Genomic DNA, 25,524 nt, shown 5'->3' with positions numbered 1-25,524 from the left:
GCTGAGTCGACCTGAGCCGGCTATCCAGCTTCCGCTGGGGTCGAACTCGGGTCATGGGGAGAGTTTGGTTGCAATACTGCTGCCTACCACTCTGCGCCACATGAGGCAAACCTCGCCACATGAGGCAAACCAGGAGTAAAATAATTTCCCTTCTTCTCAAGATTAAGCAAAAAATTACCTCACAAAGTATTTACAGGCAAAATCCTATGTGGTATATGTTGGTGGTATATAGTTTTTCCTATTGCAAAATTTGTGAGATACAGTGAAATCTCCTTCCATGGATGTTTGCTATACACCTTCTAAAACAAAGACTTTATAAATTCTATCATATATTATATTATAATCTTTGTAGAAATTTGTCTGAACATCATTTTTTTTCCCTAAAAAAGACTCAGTAGATTGTCAACATTTATATTGCTATAAGATAGGGATGATATCTTTGGCCTTCCAGGAGTTGATTGATTGATCATGTCCCATCAAGTTGGTGTTGACCTTAGTGTCCACATAAATAGACCTTCCCCAGGATGATCTGTCCCCAACCTGGCCCTTCAGATGCATCCATCCTTGCTGTAATCTCATCCATCCCGCTTGCTGCTGGTCTTCCTTTTTCTCTTTCCTTCCATCTTTCCTAAAATCATTGGCTTCACCACAGAGCTAGGTCTTCACATAATGTATCCAAAATATGATAATTTTAGCCTGGTCATTTGTGCCTCGAATGAGATCTTTGCATTGACTTGTTTAATAACCCATTTGTTTGTTTTCTTGGCTATCCATGATATTTTCAGAAGTCTTCTCCAACATAAAGTTCAAAAGCAACAATACTCTTTTTATCCTGCTTTTTCAGAGTCCAACTGTCATTACCATAGAGTGTCATAGGGAAAAAACATTGCTTGCACCCTTCTCATCTTTATAGAGGTAGATGCATCACAAAATCTGAATATCTTTTCCAAAGCCTTCATTGCTATGCTACTAAGTGCTCAGATATAATTCCATGCCTTATGACTCTGCTATATGAGAGTAGCTTAAGTTTATTTTTTAATTTATTTATTTTCTATCCCACTTTATTATTTTTATAATTAACTCAAGGTGGCAAACATACCTAATGCTCCTTCCTCCTCCTATTTCCCCCACAAAAACAACCCTTTGAGGTGACTTGCGCTGAGAGAGAGTGACTGGCCCAAGGTCACCCAGCTGGCTTTCACGCCTAAGGCGGGACTAGAACTCTCCTACTATGCCTGATTGGCTCTTGGGCTGAGAGAGAGGGACTGGCCCAAGGTCACCCAGCTGGCTTTCATGCCTGAGGCGGGACTAGAACTCTCAGTCTCCTGGTTTCTAGCCTGTTGCTTTAACCACTAGACCAAAGTTGTGGTTAATTGACTTTTAGAGGATGTCAGATTCCATAACATCAGTAGAAAGAACTTATTTTGTGGCTTCCAGCCTCCAGCAGCCCTAGCCAGCTCGTCCGTCCGTCCGTCCATCCATCCATCCATCCATCCATCCATCCATCTATCTATCTATCTATCTACAGTATCTATTATATTTATATAGCGCCCATCTCACTCTAAAAGTGACTCTTTTGCCATCCAGGATAAGACTTTGAAGAAATGCATCCCCATCATATCAGGCAAGCCCCAGGTTGGGGCTTATCTAGAGGAGCATCCACAGTTTGGTTATGTTATTGCACCTGAACTGGTCCTGTGTCCGTGTGCCAGTTGCAATGAAGCATACATTCCCATGTTGCTCCATACATTTCCTTGCCCATCATCAACCCCACTCCCCTTGCGATGTGGAAAACTAAGTTTTAAGTCAAGTGTGAATTTTACAGCTGAGTTATGAAATGGAGGTGGGGGGACTATAATAGGAAATGCTGACACAAACCTTAACAAGAGCCCGCTAACAGGCGGCACTATAATAAAAAAAGGAACAGATTAAAAAATGTCTAAAATGTAAATCTAAAGGACTAAGAGTAATTAAAATGGAAATGGCACAGGGAGGGAAGGCATGTAATTGTGAGATATCACTGTGCAGAATGCTCTCAGCTTTGTTTTGCTGGCTGTTTTTCTAATTCAGTAGGGCTTACTCATCAGTGGCAGTTCAATGCGCGTTAATGACTCTGGGATGCAGGCATCACTCTGGACAAAGAAATGATTATTGTGCGGTCAAAAGAAGTTCAAAGACAAGAAGGGAATTTCAGTTTTTCCCTTAGAGATCCACATTCAAGAGCATATAAATTAAGCCAAATGTTAAAAACCACAGTCTGAAAGCTGACTTCAAAGTCACAACTCTCTAATTAATGAACTGCGAGCTTCAGTTTGGACAAGTCGTGGTTTGATGTGCCCATAAATCAACATGACAGGCTTGTTTCACAGTCTCAGACAGGGCTTGTCACTGAGTCGCATCAGATGTAAACACAGCAGAAAAAAAGGGGGAATAGCAAGGAGGTGCAATTGATCAACAGAATTGGTAAAAACCCACTTTTGAAGCACATTATGCATGATCACAGGAAATGGCTGTAGCCTCGAGAGGTTTTCTCCTTCTGCTGCTGCTTTTTTGAATCAGATTTCTAACAACCTTCAAAAGGGAGAATAAGAATTATGGAGCTTCTCCCCTGTGGCTGCAAGGCAATAACCCCCTGTTGTTATTTTGTGCTTCTTTCTGTTCAAAGGCATCAAATTTTAGTTTTTTAAGGATCTTTAACTCTATATTTGAAGACAAACAATAAAGGGCTGCCACTGTCATTCTTATCAGTTACCAGGGATTGTATTTTTTTTTTTCTTTCTGTTGCCACTTCTTGTTAACCTCTTATTTGGTCTATTAGACATAGTTCTGAATGCAAGCCTGCATGCTGGGAGAACATGAAAGTTCAGATGAGCTCAGAGGGCAGATAAAGAAATTTGAAGGGGAAAGTTACACAGCAGAATGAACGATAAAAGTTAACTCTTCTAAATTGCTGCTGTCAGACAAGAGAGCGTCTCTGACACACAGATGATGGCTTGGAGATGAAGGAAAAATACTTTGTGTAAAAAGACAAGAAGGGAAGTTGGACAATGTAATGGAATTTCAATATTTAACAGGACTGATGTACTGTGTGCATGTATCTAATATTGCAGTATCCAAAGCTGCACGAAGACAAGACTGCTTTCTGCTTTAAACTGAATTATTAAAAATGGTGGATGGATGGAAGGAGAAAGCGTCTTTTTCTTTTAAGTGATACTTGTTTTAAGGATGGATGGATGAGTAAATAGATTGGTGCCTGACTTCAAATAATATACTTCATCCCACAGGTTTTTCAGAGCCATATTCCTCAGTTTAAGAGAATATTCTTGCTAATTTATTATGCTGACAATGGTCCATGTTAGATACATGTACCATGTATTTGAATCCATATTCTCAATATTAAATTATTGCAAAACAGCCATTTTGAATTTGACATTTGTTACAATTCTAAAGTGGATTGACTTAATGCATCACTTCACTCCCCAGTCTTAGTGCTCACAGTATTGTACCATCTCCTGAAAGCAGATCTGTATCCTTAAGCGAGATAGTTTTTATCTAAAACCAGTGTACTTTATATGGTGGTTTTTAAAAAGGCTTACTTCTTCCAAGTAAGATTAAAGGAAAATTTACAGCAGGGTGGAGAATATCTCTATTGCGGTGTTTCCATTTCTTAAAGCGAGTTTTCAAGTCTGCAACTTAACTCAATACTATACTCTGTGTTTTGATTTTATTAAAAATCACCCTACTGAGTATATGAAATAGGCAGGGGGAGGGGGGAGACAACAGACTTTAAATAAAATTTAGAAAATATCCCAAACTTGTTTTTTATTCTACTTAAGCTGAATAGGTTGTTTTAATAAAAGGCTGTTTGTCCTCCAGAGTTATGACAATTTATGTTAGGCAGTAGGGAGTAACCCAAGAAAGGAAAACAGACCTTTGACAGCGGCTTTAGGGAGGAGATCAAAAATGCAAGTTTTATCAGGATATTTCAGCATTCTAACAACTGACTACTGACCTGACAACAGGACTGCACCGAGACCTTTTTTGTATGCATTCAATTGTTAGAAGTAAACAAACTGCCTTGTATCCTGTGTTTGGTAACTGGGTGGAGAACACAGTTTGGCAACGTGCATTGCTTTTAAGTTCTTTCTTGGACAATGGGTTTGTATACTTTTTTATTCTGGCTTTTTAAACTGAGAAAACTTTCATGAGCTTTTCCTGAAGGATAGCTGTGAAGACAACAGAACATGCATCAGTCAACTTATATAAATAAAGCTGCCTTTAAAATATTAACTTGCAGTAAAGTGGCAAGTCACTGACACGTCCCAAGCAGGGAGCATTTTCATAATAAATCATTCCTTTTATAGTATATCTTTTTCACAAGGATTAACATCTGAGATACTGAACAATTTAACACTGGTTTGATTTTCCTTGACGTTTATCTTGACTGAAAAACTTCAGAAGAATATCAAAAACAATTGAATTCTTTGGGGGCATAGCTGATTCAGAACTGAAATGGCCTTGCTAAATTTTTTTGCTTATTTACATCTTTGTTGTTCTGGCTATAGATACAGTTTAAAACAAACAAACAAAAATAAAACCCAGAAGATCAAGTATTTATTTTAGTGAGTGAAATAATGGACTAATTAATATTACAATAGTGGGAGGTTCTGTTTCCAGCAAAATAAGCTTCTTGCACTGTAAACATGTCTGTTCAAAAGTAAACTCTATCTAAGTTTTGTTTGTTTGTTAGATTTGTATCCTGCCTTTTCTCCAGAAGCTCGAAGTGACATACACAGCATTCCTTCCTCAAGTTTCCCCACAACAGGAATCCTGTGGGGTGGGTTAGAGTGAGAGGGAGGAACTAGCCCAAGTCATCCAATGAGTTTCTATGGCTGAGAATGGACTTGAACTCCAGTCTCCACAATGTTAGTCCAGTACATTAACCATTACACCATACTAGCTCCCAGTATAAGATAGCAGTCTTATATTTAAAAATGTGTTCTTTGATCATTTCTTTCTACTACGTAGGTTTCAGAAAGCTTGCACACTTAAGAAATGAACTTTTGTACAGTTAATTTCAACCAAGACAGTCTCTACCTAGTTAAATGTGCCCGTACATAAATAATGTAACACAATTACAGTTCCATATGAGAAAGTATGGCAACTGCTTTTAATAGACATGTTAAGGTTAACAAGAGAAGTGCATTCACAATTTGGAATAAAAAGAGTTTGAACATGCATTCTCTGCCATGAATGCACATTGCCATTGTCAGAATATATTTCTGGTGAGGTAGCAAAAACAAAGAAGAATTGGGGAATTTCTAGGAGAAAGAGAGCAAATCAGGAGAAGGGGCAAGAAAGGGTACTTAAGAATGACCACCTTCCATTTTTTTCCAGTTCTTGTATGCTTATGGTCAGTGGAAGCCCCACTCTGCCATTGTTGGAACCAGTTTCTCAAGAGGTGTGTTTGCACACCAGCCCCTTTGCTCCTTCCAGTTCCTTTCCAGTCAAAAGATGCTGTTCTTGCCATTTCTGTCTCAAGGCCAATCTAACTTCCATGTTCCTTACATGGATCCTGCCAAGAACAAGCCAGCTTCTTTTTATGAAGGACTTAATGGCTGGTTTCCACAGTACTCCAGACTAAGCTGAAATAGAATTAGATAGGTTGCAGTTCTATTTATTTATTAAATCATATTTTATAGCCACCCATCTCACAAAACATGACTCTGGGTGGTGTACAATAAAAACCATAAAATAATGTGGGAAGCGAACCATTGTCTTAGCATGTTGTGTGACACCAGCCATTATATTAAGCCATGATATAGCTTATTTGTTTGGCATTCATATTATATAAACCCAGGAATTATATTTTTGTTAACCTGGGTTTGGGTTTAGTATGTTGTCTGCTGGTTCTCAGTATGAGCATCTTTTGCTTTGAACCCTTGGCTGTTCAGCATGCATACATTTGGACCAGTTGTAATGTATTTTGCTATTGTTAATTTTGGCAATGAAGCAAGAGGAAGGGGGAGGATCTGTTGCCCCTGGCCATTTGGTATATGGAAGCAAGGGATTATTTTTACTTTCTTGAGAGATGCCTATTCATTTCAGCTGGAATAAAATAAAGAGAGGGAGAGAGGGTTGAAAGAAGGTATAACATTTGATCCAAAAAGTGAAAACGGTATTTAAATAATGCTCCAGAACTATACTGTACATTTGGGCATTTGTTTCAAGGGCGGGCTCTCTCAGGTATATTTCGAGGTACAATTTTGGAGATAACTCTCCCAGGATAGACGGCAAAGTTTGCATGCAGTTTGCTGAAGAGGTAGAGCTATGCAGAAGCACTATATATTATTCATTTAATTTTTTTTTTGTATGTTGTTTGGTTTATTATAGCCACCTACTCCAAAGACTCTATATCTACTGCATTATTATTTTTTTCACTTCTTGTATAGCTGCATATACTGTATTTTCTGGTCTGTTTGGTTGGGAATTCCCACCTTAATGGCAGGCAATAAATGTCTTTATAGATGTTTTGTGAAGACTTGTTCCAATCAAAATTGAATTCTGGTGATTCCATGTCCATGTAATTTTCTTGATATGTTACAAAGTAGCTTGTCATTGCCTTTTTCCAAGATTTTTTTTTTTAAACTTCCCAAGTCTAGCCTTTACCATTGCTCGCTCTTGGTGATCTTCCATCGTAGTATTCAGGCGCAACCATGCTTGGTTTGGGTATTTTTGTGGGTACCCAAAGCTGGGTAGGTGCTGACAATGTATTTTTAGAATGAATTCTTTAAAGATGAAAATAAGAATTTTCCTATAGGCAGATTCAGTCATTCCCCATTGTATATAGGTTTTAATTCTTTAATTATTCCCCATACATTCTTTCCAAATGCTGTTTTCTTATAGATTATATATGTTTCTGTCAGTCAAGGGTTAATTTTCTTTCTGCAGATGTTAGCTGCAAAAGCTCTGAAGACCTCCACCTTAATATGATTCCTAACAGATTAGGGATATTAGATAATTTCCTTCTGTTTATTGTACTAGTGCACTATGTTATCTTTCTATCACTCAGATAATTACTAAGGAAATCTACATTAACTTTTTTTGGCTAGCTTAAGGAATTGCTAAACATTGGCTTGATGCACTGATATTTTACACAACCAAAGTTTCCTCCTGTCATTGCTCAATAAATAAAAAGATCCTTATCAAAGGAGCAAAAGCTTTTTCATGGGTGCTTAAAGAACAAAAGTAAATAAAATACAAGATGAGTAAAACCTAAGGGCTTCCTTAAATGAAACAAAATTAAGGACTCTGAAGCCTCAAGTACTGTACATATTAAGTGCATTCAAATAAGATGTTGTTTGCTAAATTATGAATGTGTATAATTAAAATCTAGTGGCTGTTTCTATGAAAGATTTACAGTGTTATTTCATCGTTTGTCATGGCTAATTAACAATATTAGATGAAGTTTTTCTTCTTCAAAGGTCTGGGATTTTTTCTCATTTATTTATGTCAGAAGTGATAAACAGAGTAGTTAAAACCTTCTCTGGGGGCAACAGTGAGAAAAGCAACATGGTCTTTTACACCTCAAAGGTTCAAGGTTCAGATCCTGACAACTTAGCCTTTTTTCCTGAGATAATTTTTCCCCAAACTGCTGAAGTTAAAAAAAAAATGGAAATGATAGATTGCATGACAGAAACAGCCCCTATGGAAAGTACAATAAATTAACCAATTGGTGCCTTAATAGCTGAGACAATTCTTTAATAAGTAAATAGAGCGTAGCATGGGTTATTTGTCATTACAATTAAGTGTAGATGTATGAGGTTCATGTTACTTCCTGTGTTTGGACTATGCAACTCAAGTTTATAAGAACTTCACTAGCTGCCAATCATAGTGACAAGCAAAATTTTGAACCACACCCATTTTTAGTAAAACAACATGAAAATATAGCTACATTCCATCATTGCATTTTCCCCCAGCTCAAAATATGAAAACAACAACAGTAACATGACACTGGGCAATCTGTGCACATACCATTAGTAATGCTACTATAGAGTGTACATTGAGGCTATCTGGAGGCCACATTCCCTTGAAATTGTTTTTAAAGGGTATGCAATATGGTCATTCTTTTTAAATGATTTATAAAGATTTATAATTTATAATGATTAAAAAATGTATGCATGAATTTGGTTAATTCTACAGTGCAGTGACAAGAAGTGCTTATCACTGCACTATTTGAAGTTTGAAATTATGGTATTGCAAACGTTGTCTTCTGACAATATGTGGAAGACTTTTGTTTGCTTGTGTTAGAAAAAAAATGTTCTATTTTTTAATATTTTTAATACTTTGCCCATTTTTAAGTCACTATAAGGAGTAGAAATTATGATAAATGGATGGGTTCTTCATAGTTTCTTTCAAAAGTGTCTTAAATTCTGTTTTCTAGTACATAGATGTTGTTTAACCTTTATAGGCCCCTGTTAGAACTGATGGGACAATTAGTCACCTTGTTCAACTCCTGGAAAGTTTTTTCCCCACATTTGGTCTTTTTCTAATATATGTAATTGTTTAAATTATTTTTGAAAAAATATATAACTGGTATGGTAAAAGCACAGTGCAGTCTCCAGCATTTATTTCTGAGAATGTCAGTGAATTCCATATGAGTGCTATTGACATTCTTAGAAGATCATAATGGTTGCTCTGCCCAGAAAAAAAGAAAAGAAAAGCATAGTTAAGCTGGGATTGGTGGGGAACATATGCACTAGTATATGTCCTAGTAAATAGTTGTTTTGGGGCTGGACTTGCCTATTGTGGCAGCCATTTTGTGAGGGGGCTAGCCCTCCCTCAATATCGCCCACTGTGTCCGTGAATTGCTTGAAAAATTCCAAATGTGTCATGATCCCTGCTTTACAGAGTGACCCAAAATAGTTGTAGACCTGAATATAATCATTTTAATAAGATTTCTCAGAAAAGACAGCCTTTAAGATTAGGAATTGGCCACCATTCTGAAACTCATTAAGCTACAAAATCAGCCAATAATTCGAGGATTGCTTTAACAGGTCTGTATAACTTGTGATCCATCATGCTCGATGTAACTGACTAGCTTTGAATTATGGCTTGCCATGTGATGACAGCTAGGTCCCTCATTTTTACACTTACAAGCAGGCAGCAAAACAGCAAGGTTTATTGAGCACCTGGTATGCTGCCAAGCTCAACTCATGGAAAACATTTAACTAATGAGACATAAGATATGCAGACATGCTTTAAAAATAATCGACATTTGTGATGTCGGTGCAACTGTACCTTTGTATGGTGGTTAAGGAAATTCCTCTGAAGGCAAATGCACTGGGAACTGCTGTTACTTTCTTATAGACCCCAGGCCCCATTAATATTTGCCTGAGCTCATAGCAGCAATTCCCATAAATTGGCTGTAACTATTTTCATGACCATTTGTACTCCTGCTACTTGCTGGGGTATAATCCTCAAGTGGAACTAAATCTCACCGAACATCACATTAAGTAGACATGCATAAAATTGCGCTGTTAGTCTTTTACCCACTTACTGTAGTTTTAGCTAAGATTGTAAGCTACCTTCAAGGTTCTTAATTAATCTTTTCCTTCTCTCTTAAACATGGAAGTGGGAGTACATATATGAAACTAAAAGAAGCATATCAATTATTTATCTTTTCCAGCCGCAGCAGCAACAGGTAACTTCACAACAGTTGGCCTTCCAGCAGCAGCTTCTGCAGATGCAGCAACTGCAACAGCAACACCTCTTGTCTTTGCAACGTCAAGGTTTGCTAACAATTCAGCCGGGCCAGCCTGCTTTGCCACTGCAGCCTCTTGCTCAAGGTAAGGGTGGGTTTTGAGGGTTGCTCACAGAAATGGGGACAAATTAGTCTGGCACTGGGAAGACAAACTGTGCCAGGAAAGTGTTTCTGGAGTATTGGTTTACGTTCCTTTTTTTTCTAGCTGCCACCTTCCCAAACTGATATTCGTGTCATGAGTCTATCAGATCCTTGTTAGCGTGGTCTGCCTTAGAAGAGGTGATCCCTGATACAAGAAAATAATCCATCTCAGACTTTTTAGCTAGATTAGCTTTCCTTGATACAAGCATGCAGACAAAACATTCTGTGTAACAAGGGATATAGATAGAGTTTGTGTAACTTGAAAAGCTTTGGAGCTTTAAGCCAAACAAAAATTCCCCAAGAAAAAATTACACAAGTAGTCCTCCAGCTTGTTTCATTTTTGGATGCTATGAATGTAGCGCACTGCTGGGGGGTTGTCGATGAGGTTCTACACCTCCAGTCAGGCCCTGGTGCTCAGCACTCCTTCTGCAGACATTCTGATAAGATTTTGCTAGCAATAATAGTAACAGTCTCATATAAAACAGGAATAAATTATTCCAAGGGTAAAAAAGACTTTCACAAAATAGCAGTGAGTTAAATTACCCATCATCACATGTTTTTCACCATGTATTGCTTGCTTGCTTCTGTAGGAACGCGGCAGTTCTTAGATGCAAAAAGACCACAAATCCTGCCAGTATATTTAACGGCAACTTGATGTGCCGAAATTGGCAGTTGAAGCTTTTCACAGCATAACATAAACATATTGCTTTCTAGTGACTGCAGAGCAATTTGTTGTTAAACCCTGGGTGCAAAAGTTGACAATGCTACAGAGAGATGAGAGTCATGAACTGAACATATTGTGGTAGTCACATTTTGAAAACATGCAGAAGTCATCATCTGAGTCCTCTTTACTTTATAAAGTTTGGCCACAGTTCCCTGTTGCCTTAATCATGTGTTTGGCAGAGGATAAGAAGTTTCATATTTTCTTTCTACCTTTTAAAATGGTTATACCTATATTTGCTATCCTTGAGACTTAACATGACATTACATGAGTTGAGCAAATGAATTTTTCTTAAATACCTGCTCTTCAGCTACTTGATCTTTTCCCCTACATCCTCAAATGCCTGTGAAATTTGAGTAACCATCTCAGCATTTCCAGATAGCTCAATTGATTGATTTTGCCCACTGGTGGTGTTAATCTTCATAGCAAACGTATTCTCTTGACCTTCTTCAGCTTCCTGCAGTCAGGTGTGCCAACAGTAACAATTTCAGTAAGCCCAGTCTTCAATTTATGGCGAGCAAAATAGGAGATGCTTAATGAAATCTATCTCCTGATAAAAGTTTTAGCCTTCCTTGTGTAGCTTTGTTAAAAAACAATAGATAAAAAGCCATTTAGATACAAGTCCTTTTTGCCTACTCCCCAATAATTTAAACTGTAGGAATAAATTTTCTTATTTCCATCTAATCTTGAATTTACTGATTAAAATTTACACATTCCAAAGCGTTTAATCCATTATAGACTTGACCTCTAGGATTGTAATCTGAAGCAAGGTGAAGTGAGAGCAATCTTCACGCTCAAGTGTTTCATCTACTGATTTTTCCCCTGAAATATTTCCTTGCTAATCATGGATACGCATGCACTACATTTATTACGTTCTTCCTACACCAAGGCAAGGAAAGGACCTAAAGACTTGGTTTTGGTTCCATTCAGTGGGAACCAAGAGTTCAGTAGGTCAGAGTTGGATAGATTCAAGTGCTTCCTGTTCATGGTAGAAGATGGTCAAGTGGAAAATTTACTTGATGTAAAGTGTAATATTGCCATTGTAGAGGCTTAAAAAGAAAGAAAATTTGAGAAGAAAATTAAAGGAAATAGTATAAAGGCTGATTTGGTTCATGTAAAATATAGCATAAGTTAATTACACCTTCAGATGTAATGGAGAGATCTCACAAGCTGTTTTTATATATATCCACTCATGGGACTCTGGACTCATGTCTTTTTAATTCTTTTTTTACAAACAGTTCCCCTATTATTAAGTTTCCTTGGCAAGCTTCATAGCATAATATATCACTTAAGCTGTCCAAAAGAGGGCAATTGGGCAGTGACAAGATACACTCACATGTAATGTGAAAGAAATGAATGTGGTGATGCATGAAGTGTAATTTGTGCAGCAACACATCAGAGACACTAGTAGGTAATTCAGCAGTTGTGGCATTGATTGATGAATAGGCTTCACTGTCTAGTGTAACTATTAGTTCTTGCAACTTAGGAGGGGGAGATATTTAAAAAGGGATAAGCACAAGTGATAAGGCAAACATTAGCAAAAGAAAGTTTAATTGGTCAGTGTCTGGTATTAGTTATTTTTTTCCTTTCGTCTTCTGTTATGATCCTATAGCTTTATTGGGTTTGGGAAGAAGAGAGGAAAGATAATTTGAGAATTTAGACAGGACAGAATACAACACAATTTCTTTATCGGGGAAATCTGATGGCTTTAAACTGATGTCATTATGAGGTTTAAATCAACTTTCTGCTTGCTTGAACATGGTCACCTGGGTATGGATGTACAAGGACAAAAAAAGGTTGAGCAACTTTAGTTGTCTTAGAGCTGGCAAATACCTAGGGTTGTGAAATCAAGTTCCATAGAGGGTAATCTGTCAACTGTCCCCACAACATACATTTTTTAAGCCTGTACCTGCATTTTCTTTTATAATGAAGAAAATACTTCTCCTAGGAAAAAGTGACACAGCAAAGAAAAATGTGAAAGCTCCAGTCTGTAATAATTGGCAGTGAGTACTTACATTATAAGCACCCTTTTTGTAACAGACAACAAAAGTACATTAAAAAAAAACCCACACACAGACTTTACTTTCTGGAAATAAATATAGCTTATATGCATTCTGTGAAAACAGATGCAACCTCACTGTATTCTTTCTAGGACAAATAATAGTGGTAATGATTAAAAACAACCACAATTACTACTATATGGGGTGATAGTTTTAAAATTACTCACCGTAACACTGAAAAAAAATCTTGTCAGTTCTCTTGCATAAAATAGCACATGCCTCATTATAATTTTCTTGCTTTTCCACTAAAAGAAACCAATAATCTAGACATTAGCTCTGTACCCAGAAGCCATAATAAAGCAAACTTAATTTTAAAAGCATTCCAGACAACTAGATTACATCTCCAGAAGAAGAGTAAAAAAAATCAAATGTGTGAAAGTTTTGTATTCCTAATAGGTATCCAAAGAGCAAAAAAGTTATGTTTTGATCCAAATGTCAGTGAATTTTTTTAGGATTGTGTATTTATTTTCCTTGCAGAATTGTATTGCAGAAAATTACAGGAATGGCTCAGTAGTATCAATTAATACTTGCCGGATAAGTGGCTCAAATAAATCACTAGGTTGATCACTATGAATATAATTTAGAAACTGGAATACACATATGATTCTGTTTGGCTATTCTGTGTTGGGTGGTTCAGATGATTTTATCATTATTACAGGTTACTCTTAGCTAGGGAATCTGTGGCCCTACTGTTGCTGTTCAGCTCCATCTCGGTAACTCATTATTGGGCATGCTGCCTGAGCCTCCTGGGAGTTGTACAGCAACATCTGGGAAGAATCAATTTTCCCATTCCTAGATGAAAAGCTGCCGTTAACAGTTCTCTAATTTTTGTCCAAGCACTTTTAAGTTTACTAAATAGTCTACTTAGAGATCTGCAAAACATTATGTGGATGGACTCTTCCATGTAGCAGTCTGTGCTTAGTTTGAAACATGTGTATTCTATCTGGACCCAGACCTGGAACATGGATGCTTGGTCTGGGCATGGATGACACAGGTGTTCTAGGGTGGGAGACAGCAAGGAAAAGGCAAAGCAAATGGAACTGTGCAGCAGGAAAGAGGAAGGAAGGTGGTGGGACAATTGGGGGAAGGGATTAATGAACAGTAGTTCGGATTATGGCAGACTTGTATTCAAGCACAGGAGCAGCAGTAAAGGCAAGTGAAAAGAAAGGAAAGAAAAGTGTTGGGATGACTGTGGGAGGGCTGCTGCATAGGCCATGAGGAGCAGGAAGGGAGAGAGGGAAAGGCACACCAGTCTTATCCTACTTGACCTGAAATTTGTCTTGGTCAAAAAACGTGTTAGCCAAGTGCGTCTGGCTTTTGATTCAGCCACAACTTGTCCTGAACTGGTTCAGCTGTACTGAATCATAATGTGTTTGTTCTGTGTGTGGAACAAAGCAGATTTTCTAATTCTGCTTACATTTGGTCTAGTGGTTAAGGTGCTGGCCTAGAAACCAGGAGTCTGTGAGTTCTAGTCCTGCCTTAGGCTGGGAGACCTTGGGCCAGTCCCTCTCTCTCAGCCCATCTCACCTCACAGGGTGGTTGTTGTGGGGAAAATAGGAGGAGGAAGGAGTATTAGGTATGTTCGTCGCCTTGAGCTATTTATAAAAATAATAAAGGCGGGACATAAAAATAAATAAATATATATTTGTCTATGCTAAAAAAAAAAAGTACTTGACTACAGATTACCCTTTCTATTTATGAGTTTTATTCTAGCATAATGAAACTGCAAATAATGAGATCTTGAGTTTATGGAAATGGGGGGGGGCTTTCCATAACATATGGCCATCATCTTCCTCCCACGAGCATGTCCTCACATACAGATTGTCTGCACAATGTATTTGGTCATCCTTCTCCTCATTAATTTTGACAAATCTTGCAGTGTCAGCATAGTCACAGGAGCTATTCTAGCCTTCAAAGTGCCTGTCTTAATTGGTGATGGAGGGAAGCATTCACCATCTTCCTGCTCAAAGGAGCACTGCCAGCCATGATTGCCACCGTTCTGGTCAAAGGCATCAGAGAAAAAAGAACAAACACCACATGGTCATTGGAGCAAATTGCAAGCAATGGTAGCACTAAAATCCAGCAATGCAACTAAGAGGCTCCTCAATCAAGATTGAGAACTGTGTGGAGCAGAAAAGCTAGCGTGAGCCATGTGGTCTGAGGAAGCAACTCCTTCCATCACCAGTGAGCTGCTTCAAAGAAGAAGGCATTCACTGCTGCGAGGAAACCATATGGAGCTTTTCAGCTGGATTAATTCAGTGAGATCTACTCTGAGTTGGTGAGGAGGAGGACAAATATGTTGTGCAAAGAATCCAACATTTAAAAAAAAAGTTTTTGCATGCACAAAAACCTATCTATTATTTTGTGAATGTATAGAATAACAAAAAAAAGGCCCAAACCATGAGTACATGAACACCTTTACATGTATATTGAGGTCTTGATTCTATTTTGGGTAGACAAAATTGTGAATAACAAAACAGATAAGAAGCCACAGGTGATTCTAAAAGTTCACATAATTATTGAGATACTTAATTTTACTCTCTGACATCATAATTGGATTCTGTTGCCTAAAGCCATCTAATCTATCTATTTATTTATTATTCGAATTTAATTACTGCCCATTTCCCCCAAAAGAGGGACTCTGGGCGATAATCCTCTGCCTGTGAATTGTTCCAGCTGTTGTTTGTTTTTTATATACAGATGTGGGATTTACTTATGTGGTGCAAAATGCCCTTATAAATGTCAGTCAATTGCTCTTCTATAGAAAGCTTGCTGTAGGGATTGTAATATGTTATTTTGCCTCTTTTGCCTTTGATATACTGAGATACTTTATGCCATCTTCTAAATGAACAAAAAGCAAACAACTTTATTTTTAATTTAAAGATAAAAAAAGCTATGTGCCTGAAGATTTCATGGTGATGAATAATAATGGTAAATATATTTTTCTCATATTGGTAGAACCCCAAAATGTAAAATTGACTCACGCAATCTAGTATCTACTATGCCATTAACAGACAGGTCCATTCACTATTGTTTCAACTGAGTAAACAGTGGTGAAAGGGTCGGTCATATTCACAGTAATTGTTAGTGTGGAGACAGTCCTGTCAAGCGTGCTAGCTAAAAATATACTCTACTCTGTCACTTTGCAAGGGGCTTGAAAATAATAGCTCAGTTGCTGTTAAACAGGACATAAGATTACACTGTGACCTTTCTCTTTGTTTAAATTTCTTCAGAGCTTTAATTTTGGGGGGACAGGTTATAACGGAATAATAGTGAATTCCTCATATGAGGCAAACTTCTTCAAAGTATATTTGGCTTTTATTTTTATAAAAGAAGAAATAAACAGCTTTATAGCAGTGCATGTATCTTAAGATTCAGACCACTTAATGCTGAAGTATCTTGTAGAATATATGCTAACTGCAAACATTTTTGCATCTTTTTTTTTAGCCCGCCCCATAGCAAAGACCAAGTGTTTTTGTTAATGCCGTTCTGAGTAAGGAGGGGAAGATTATTGGTCTGTCGTGCAATAATTTACTCCTCTTTGATATGCAAACGATCCACGGTGAATATAAAAAAAAATCCTATCAGACTCATTTCACAGTTCTTAACCACTTAGATTCTCTGGAGTCTATCGCCTCATTAGACCACTGCTCTCTAAAGCTAGCATAATTAAAATCTTTAACAGTTTAGCAAAGTAAAGATGTTTGGCTGATCACGTTAAGATGATTATCTAGGCATTGTATTCTAAATGACAAAAATAAATTAAATTTAGACCTTGGCATTTTTTATTATGTGTTTCAAATGAATCTAATGCATACTGCTTTTATTTAATGCCTTAGGTCTGGTAAGAGACATGTCCGTGTTTCAGATACAGATGTATATTTTGAAAATGGCAGGCTTCCCCCACACTTAGCACTGATTTTTAAAAAAACATATAGTCTCTTGAAACAAAGAAGTGAGATTCTTGGCCCTGGTCTTTAGTCTTCAGAAGAAAGAGAATTACTTCGAAGAATTCTACATGGCTTTAATACAAATTTCTACTTATACTACTTTTTCATGCCAGTCTACAGCAGTATGACAAACTACCTTTAATTGTTTGTTCGCAAACATTTATGTGATGTTACGTTAACCTAGAATCTCATAAAAATGGAATTAATATGTGTCATTCCAAGTTTTGTATAACTAATCTTTAGCTTGTTGAAATATTTTAAAATTTTCAGTTTAGTTAAGAATCTAGGTATCTCCTGAATTTTGCTATTTACTTTTACTTAAGGGACACATTTCTCACAAAAACGTATTTTCTGTTTTATTTTACTTTCAGTGGCTCATTAGCACTGATCAAGAAATGACAGTAATAACAATAGCATAAGTTCTGTAGGAACTTGTAGGATTTTTTACATAAGGCATATCTCAATTAAGTGAGCAGTGCTAAAAACCAAAAGTAATGAGAAAGATAGGTGTGTTAATAACATAATCACAGTATAATCAATTTGACTGTTAAAAATTTAAAAAGCATTTCATGAAGACAACATGAATTCACAATTTATGTCTAAAAGTGATTAATAAAAACTATATTTAATAACAAAGCTATTTGTCATCATTTACAATTCAAGCACAAAAATAGTCACATAGTGCTTATGTTGTCATAAAAACAGAGATACATTTACTCTGAAGACTTTCCTTACTTTGAAAGAGAAGTTAACATTTTCTGTCATGTTTCAGCAAATGAAACACCATTTATTCAGATTCTCTATTTCAGTATCCAACTAAAATTTGTAAAGCTATATAAATTGTGAAAGAAATCCCTGTTAGACCTCTACTTTCCATGGTAACCAAGAAGGCATCTCTATCACTATGAAAAAATCGTATTTCAGCATGCTTTTCCTTAGGAATAATTTCAAGTTAAATGTTTACCTGTAGTACGAAAATGCTCGACGTGAAATATGTGAAACCTTATTAAGGAATTAAGATCCAAATAGCATTGATGATAAATAATGGGGCTTATGAGCCTCTACATTAAGTTGTGTCATGCTAAAGCTAACCAATGATTCATCTAGTCCAATAACACTCTTCTCTGAGGACAGGTTTTCTGAATCTTAGTTCTGAATCCCATTTATGTCGCTGATCTTGGGAATGTATATTATAATTTCTTTTTGGAATTCTACCCCATCTTGATTTATTTTCCAACATAGGTATTAGTTTCAAGCCACAATGTCAAAATTACACATGTGTCATGATGTCATTGAACAGATGGCATGATTATATAATTTGTGTGTCAGTCACATCATGACATCTGACACAAGTACATCAGCCACATTATTTGCATGACGGTATCAGGGTGCATATGTCATCATTTGCCCCCCTTGGGCACCCGTGTTTTCCAGCTTGGGCACATGCAAGCGGCTAACATGGAATGTGCTGCTCTGTACACCCAAAGAAGCTATGTAATTATTCTCCCTATATCTGCTGTGATCACAAATAGAAAAGCTTAGCAGTTTACTGTTCTGATGGAACAGCTTGTCAAAAGATCGAACCATGTGTCTTTATGCAGCAAGTGCTCAACCCAAGTTTCCGTGAATGTGAAGAAAGGCAAAGAAATCAATAGCATGCCTGACACTGGCACCAGCCATCCTGGGGTGGCATCTGGGCTTCATGGCCCACTAGCAGTGATGCCTGTTCTAAGTGCTGTTTGTCGGTGGTTTCCATAGAGCTCTTGCATAACTCTGCGTTAGATAGCTCTGGGCATTTGGCTAAGAACTCACTCAATCCTGAATCCAGCCTTGGCCAGTGAGGACCCTGAACATACAACCTAGTATTTACCAACATTTATCATGAGAGATGAAGAAGGGAAAAAAACCTGAACATCTTTCTTCCAAATATCTGATTCTTTTATATTTTTTAGTTTTGCACCTTCAGATTTACTTCTGAACATGAGGGTTAGAAATTATTTTTTCAAGCAGAATAAACAATATTGTTTTCAATATTCATAATCGCAAAAGAAGAAAAGATCCATGTTACCAGTTTAACCTACAATTTACAATGCAGTCTAGCAAACACGTCCATGGACAACCTGCTCAGGTGAAGTGTTTTCTGGTGCCATTATTGTTATTGCTCTGTTCTCTAGTATAGATGTCTTTTATCTTAATTTTTTTATTTAAAAAAAAAGCTTCCCATGTTAGATTTTGGTTACCCACATTGATATGAATTATGTTTGGAGAAGTATTAACTAGTGATTAAAATTAGTTAGTCATAATTAGTAAATTACTAATTAGTAAACATTAACTAGTGAATTTTATTTTAGGCATGATTCCAACTGAACTGCAGCAACTCTGGAAAGAAGTGACAGGATCTCACACAGCAGAGGAAGCAGCCAGCAACAACCACAGCAGCCTGGACCTGTCCGCCACATGTATCTCCTCCTCAGCCTCTTCAAAGCCCTCCTTAATAATAAACCCACATGCCTCAACCAATGGACAGTTGTCAGTCCACACTCCTAAAAGGGAGAGGTAAGCATGAATACAATTTGCCTAAAACATTACACTTCTGTTTGTGGGTACAAGGTACTATTTGCATGAATGCGTTATTTTTATTTTACTGCAACTCTAATTATACACACAACACAACCGCCCAGAGTCCCTCTTTTGGGGGAGATGGGCGGTAGCAAAATTTGAATAAGAAAGCAAGCACTCCACTGGAGCTGAGGTGCACTTCAGGTGTGAATGTGCTTTGGAGCATACAATTATGTGCACATAGCACTCATCTGCAACTCCAAAGCAATTCTTCTTTTTTAGGTTTACATGGAGGGTAGCTGCATAGTCCCAGGATGCTAAGGGTTAATGTTTCTAGTGTTACATGAAGGTAACTCTTGACATTCTGAAACTCATGGGAATAATGGCCAATTTCCAACAGTTTTTTGTAAACGGTCATTTACCTCTCTCGTGTGTGAGGTTTGGTTCACAAAATGCTTGTTTGTTTGTCCATCCACAAAAGCTGCTGTGGTTTATGAACATGTCTGCACATTCATCAGTAACGTAACAGTGTGAGATGATGATAGATATGTGTATATAGCTTGCAAATGGAAATAGTGACCATCCAGAATTCTAGATCATCTTGGGTTACTGTCACCAGTTCTGTGCTGCTATATGCATATCAATGGCTGTGGAGTCCTTGGTGCTCTCTGAGCCTTGCTGTTTGATGGTTCATCTGGTGTAAATCCTAGTGTTGATTTTTGCATATCTGGGTGTTGATTGCTGGCAAGGGTGTGTACTGGTCTTTTGGCTTAAATAGCACAGTACACCCTAATCAAGGAACTATTAACTCAGGCAATCAACCAAGCAGCAAACAACAGCCCAATCAAAGAACTCCCAAGGAGAGAACGACACCCCCACCAACACAAGCAGGGCAAGCCACGGTATATAAACTGAGAGCAAGGCCCACTCCCTCTTCGCACTGAAGATGTTGCCTAGTCTGGCAATGAAACGTCTGCAAGAAAACAACAAGGCTCAGAGAGCACCAAGGACTCCACAGTTCAACCCTGAGCTACAAATATTTGCTTCATTTGATATCAATGGCTTTCAGTTGACCTCTCCATCAAGGAAAGCAGAATCTGAAATGGAAACCTTCAGATCAGTCAAGATACTGATTTTCTTACAGGTCAGAACTGCAAAAACTTGGTTTACAAATCTTAGCTTATTTGAGAGTGAAAGGCCATATCACCCAGTTTTCAGTTACAGGTTTACTAAGCCACTCCTACTGATGGAAGGAACAAGCAGGAGCAGCCAAGCAGTAAGAACCAGCTCATACATGTTGAACAGTAGGACAGGAACATCCAGAATTCTAGTTTACTGCAAACCTGATCATCCAATTAGCTTGGTAACAGGGTATTTAACAGGAAGATAATTAAATATACCAGACTTTGCGTAATGTAGTTGAATCTTTTTTTTCCCCTGAACTTTTTGTTTCCACAGAGAAAAGGAATAATTTGAAACTGTATCTGGCTTCCTATATTTTGTCTATAATAATTGTATTTTCATCCGTGTTTCTCAGATTATACTCTAATGTAACAAACTGATCTGAACAGTTCAGGCATTTAAAGTTTGGCCCTAAACTATAAATGTTTCTGAATTCTCTGATATGAAATACATGTTTTCAAATAAATATTGAGCACTTTCTTGATATTCCATAAAAAAGTAAGCAGAAGTTGTATGTAATGTTGATATTTGCTGACAGAAGGCTCCTTGATCTAATAATGCCATGCCATCTCCCATGGCACAGGCTGCTGAAGGGAGAGTCAATTGGCAAAAATTTCTTCCTGCCCAATTTTACTGATGGAAACTCCTGCTGGACCCAGGATCTTCCATCCAGCAGTGGGACAACATGGAATGTAAGCTATTAATGTAGTTAATTGTTTTTTGGAATCTGTTATGTTACCTTCTAATTTTTCTACTGTGTTTTTCTAATTGCAGCATTTTATGCCTTATGAGAGACTATTGCAATAGTATTTCAGGACTGTTATATCAGTTGAAAGCGAGGGGTAGGGCAGATTTTAGAAAGGCTGACTTGAGAAAGCTCTACTTCTTTAGAGCTTCCTCAGGTCCCACATTCAAGTCCTCCGTTCTTGAGCCCTTGGAAGCAAGGACATTATTTTTTAGGACTGTGTCTTGTGGCATAAAATAACTGCTGGATTCTATTCTGCCTGGCCATGAATTCCTTTTTCTCCATCTCCCTCCACCTCCTTAAGTCTGCTGTAAAGGTGCCTCCTGAAGTACAATTGGGTTGAATGGGAGGGTGGAGAAAGGAGGCAAATGAAGGGACTCTCACTGAATGAGTGGAAATGGCCCGCAAATTCTTGGTAATAGTTTTCAGGGTTTGGTGAAGAAGACAATACTATATGTCAGTAATGAGGATGTTTTCTATGAACCATATGGAATAATCTTTGAAAGCAAATTAACTGGGTCTGCCTTCCTTGCTGATTTGTAGGCTTCTATTGAGGTTTTTTATTGTTAGTTTTAGGAAAGCTTTTTTTGACCAAACTTTTCATGGTGTAATAATAATATTGCTAAGGGAGACATAAAGCACATATTGTGCTCTTCTTACATGAAGAAAACAAAGTTGTTTTCTTAAGTATACTGCATGTTTAGGAACACTGTTAAAATTGATGTTAACATGCGTGTCTGTTACTTAATCAGCAGGACTATTCTGGTTTTGGGGCTGTGGATTTGTATTTGTCTGATAAGTGAAATATATTTTCTGTACCACCAGAAAGTGTGTTTTCGTGGAAGATAAGATATACTAGCTTGCCTTCTTCTAGCCTAAAGCAAAAAAGGAAGAAGAATCACAAATCTTTGCATGTATCTTGTAAATTAATCTAAGAGTAAAAATCTCACACTGGAGTTGATTCTTCTATATAAGTTCTTAGTAATGGGCAGGTTATTTCATAAACTGGATAGTATTGGGCTGCATTTTTTTCTTTATGTATATTTGTCTGTGTTTTTGGGCCCATACCCTGTTTTCTTCCATGACTCATATAAATAAATACGCATACATATACCATAGCTACTTGCCTGAGAGCTCATTCTCACAGAACAACTAGGAACAGAATGTTGAGTTTTGTGGATCTAAATGAGTCAAACAGTATTTCTCAACAATTTTTGATTTATAATGAAGGTGGCATGCTTTGAGGCATGCAAACATGACTGGTGAACAAATTGTCATGATATGTGACTTCCACTAGAACATATGTACAAGAACCTATAGCTTGAGCTTTCCATATAGTGCTGCAATTTTTTGTGTGCTTCTTCCTAGTATTTGCACATTTGCAAAGCTTTATTAATATTCTTTGTGGAATTGTGTCACTTTGGTGATACAAATTAATCTGCATTCTGCAAAGATTAGTTTGCCTCAAATTGGTGGGCAGAGGATATTGGTATCAGACATGGAAGAAAACACTGCTCCATTCCTAATTTTTGGCCTCCCTATTGCAACATGGCTCTTTGTATCAAGAGGAGAGGTAGCCCATTGCTAGGCGCACTTTGAGAAGATCATAAGAAGAGCTACCAGCTAAAAAAAGAGAGGGACAGATTGTTGTAGCCTTCTTTTCCCTTGATTTCCAGGCCTTCACTCATATAGTCTAGGCCAGTGTTTCTCAACCATAGCAACTTTAAGATGTGTGGACTTCAACCCCCAACACTGGCTGGGGAATTCTGGGAGTTGAAGTCCACACATCTTAAAGTTGCCAAGGTTGAAAAACACTGGGCTAGGCAGTACAGAGATAGAGTATGAAGATGAAGGATGATTCAGAATATAAAATTTGCTATGTTATCTTTTAGCAGTATTTTAACTCAGTACTTCAGCCCAGGTTTTTATGTTTGCAGCAGAACCCTGTAAATATGTATTCTTGTAGGATTGCAATGCTATAGATGGCATTTTTGATTTACTACTAGTGAATTCTTCATATAGGCTGATCATAACTTTACTGCTATTTTTTGGGATTTGGTAAACCCATTATGCTTTCCATTTAGAATCCAACAGTTTTTATTTTGAAACTGAAAAAAATATTGTTGCTTACATTTTGCCTTCCAAACTTCCAGTTTCTTCTAAAATAGATCTATAACCAATGTTCAGTTGCAGCTTATAATACATTAAAATATAATGTTTTAAATTTGCTTAACAAGGAAGCTAGAAGGCAAACTGTGGTAAAATTATACCACAGTTGTTATACTATAAAAAAGAACCTTCATTTGCAATGAAATTCAAAAATGTGCACTGTATCATTGATGATACTGTTCAGTACAATAATTCTTTAAAATCTTTCTCAAACCCATCATGTTATAAAAATACAATTGCCTCAGAAGGTATGTTCTGTGAATTATTTCTTTTTTTGTTTGGTGTGAGGGAGGTTGGCACCATCTGTTTACAGCAGTATGATTGAATTACCTCTTTGTCCATAAGATGAGCGGGCAAGTATACACTGAGAATGCCGATGGAGGCACTTAAGGTTTCTGTTGCTATCTTCTCAGGCAGTGTGGTGCCTGCCTACATGCTGTATGACATATAAGCCTCTGTTTAGATTGTTTGGGAAGACTGGAAGAATACTTGCTTATTCCTGGATATTCATGGCAGAATAAGATCAGTAAAAAGAATAAACTGTGGGGTATCAAGTGCCTTTATATTTGAAGTGAGTAGTGGAATAATTCCATAGGTCAGCAGGCTGTCCCACTATTACGATTTATATTGGCTGGTTTGAGATGCAGGATGGAATAAACTAATACTTAGATTATTTTAACAGAATGGGAAGTTTGTCCTGAAAAGGGGCTAAGAAACATTTCAGTTTTCTAAATGTCAGAAGCACATTTTTGTAGTCTTTTTGGAGTATCTAAGAACAGATACTTTGAGAGGGAAACTAGCATGGATTTATTTCTAAGTCTGTTTTGTTTCCTTGAATCTTAAATCAATAAATTTAAATCTACTAAAAGCTGAGAATATAACCCCTAGAGGTTCTTAGAAATCAAGTATTTCCTTCTTGTCGTCCTTTAATCCCAAGTAACTAGCCCCATTTCAGGAAGGAAAAATACATTTTAAAGTCTTCTGTGTCTCATAAGCCTTTTGGGGTATTGTATTCCTTGATCTCAGATATAATTAAAAATTGGGTTCCTGCTGATATGTTGTCTGTTTGTAGGTGTTAGGGCCAAGGTAGAAAGCATTCTAAAATATAGGACACACCAAAGCAAAGCTCTTTATTTCTCTTGGCAGTAATATTCTGATTTAAGGAGAAATTGGCTGGGAGATTAATAATAAAAACAATAACAACAATGATCTAAATTTATATGCCACCTGAATCCCAGTGACTCTGGGCAGTTTACAGTTGTTAAAACATTTTTTTTTAAAAACAGAACAATACAAAAAACTTGAAAACCGCATAAGACAAAGAAACGATGATACAAAGAAAACCCAGGGGGGAACAGAAAGGAAGAAGGAGGCATCAGTCATCCTCTTGAAAGAGCCAGGTCTTTAAGGCCCTTCAAAATACCAGTAGGGTGGGAGCAAATTTTGGGGGGAACTTCATTCCAGAGGGCAGACACTGCTAGAGAAAAGGCACACTTTCAGGGTCCCAATAGATAGCATTGTTTAATCGATGGAACCCGGAGTGCACCAACCCTGCCAGATCGAACTGGTCGGGCAGATACTATGGGAGACAGGCAGTCCCTCAAGTAACCAGGCCCCATGCCATGTAGATTTGTGTCAAAAGGTATGCTTTAAAGGGATAAAAGACGAACGGTAAAGTGCTGCCTATGAAAAGGGGCTAATTCTTCCAAGATTCAGTTTTATAGAAAAAATTCAATTCAGTAACAAGAACCAAAAGCTAAAGGTCTTAAAATCCAGGTATAGGACAAAAATGTGTTTGGGACTCATTTTAATGAGATGTAATCTAATATTGCAGATTAGAACCAATGTGTACAAAAATCTACATATTAAAACAATTGTGTACAAAACATGCATATACATGAAAGGATGAGAACAGTGTACAATGACATGCACAGTAGGAAAATTGAGTACAAAAAATAAGGATAAATGTGCATGAAAATTATCACACATTTCCATTAAATCTTTAAAACACTTTCACATTAAGGGTCAAAATGTATTGAATCTGAATTAGAGAGTGGAAAAATTAAAAACTGAATGAAATCAGTATTGGCCAATTTATTAACCATTATTATTTATGAAAACACAACTGTTTTAGCCACCTTTCTGAAAGATGGCACAGTGCAAATTAGCATGGAATCTAATTTGTCTATAAATCCACTTAATAGTTAAAAAAAAAAGCCATCTGGTTGATAGGG

The 25,524-nt window shown here is 37.2% G+C and overlaps 1 protein-coding gene across 9 annotated transcripts in view; it reads left to right on the top strand.

The window, feature by feature from the left end:
- The window catches only part of FOXP1 (forkhead box P1), a 557,404-nt gene that overhangs the window by 454,823 nt on the left and 77,057 nt on the right, over positions 1 to 25,524 (top strand). For all 9 annotated transcript variants that reach the window (XM_063291586.1, XM_063291587.1, XM_063291582.1 and 6 more), the window contains 2 exons: positions 9,689 to 9,848; positions 18,987 to 19,191. In XM_063291586.1, coding sequence (XP_063147656.1) covers positions 9,689 to 9,848; positions 18,987 to 19,191 — 365 coding nt within the window. The remainder of the gene's footprint in view (positions 1 to 9,688; positions 9,849 to 18,986; positions 19,192 to 25,524) is intronic.

Source organism: Candoia aspera, chromosome 2 (genome assembly GCF_035149785.1).
Source record: "Candoia aspera isolate rCanAsp1 chromosome 2, rCanAsp1.hap2, whole genome shotgun sequence".
Classification (NCBI taxonomy): Eukaryota; Metazoa; Chordata; class Lepidosauria; order Squamata; family Boidae; genus Candoia; species Candoia aspera.
Note: the sequence above shows the minus strand (reverse complement) of the source record. Positions and strands in the feature narration are given on the sequence as shown.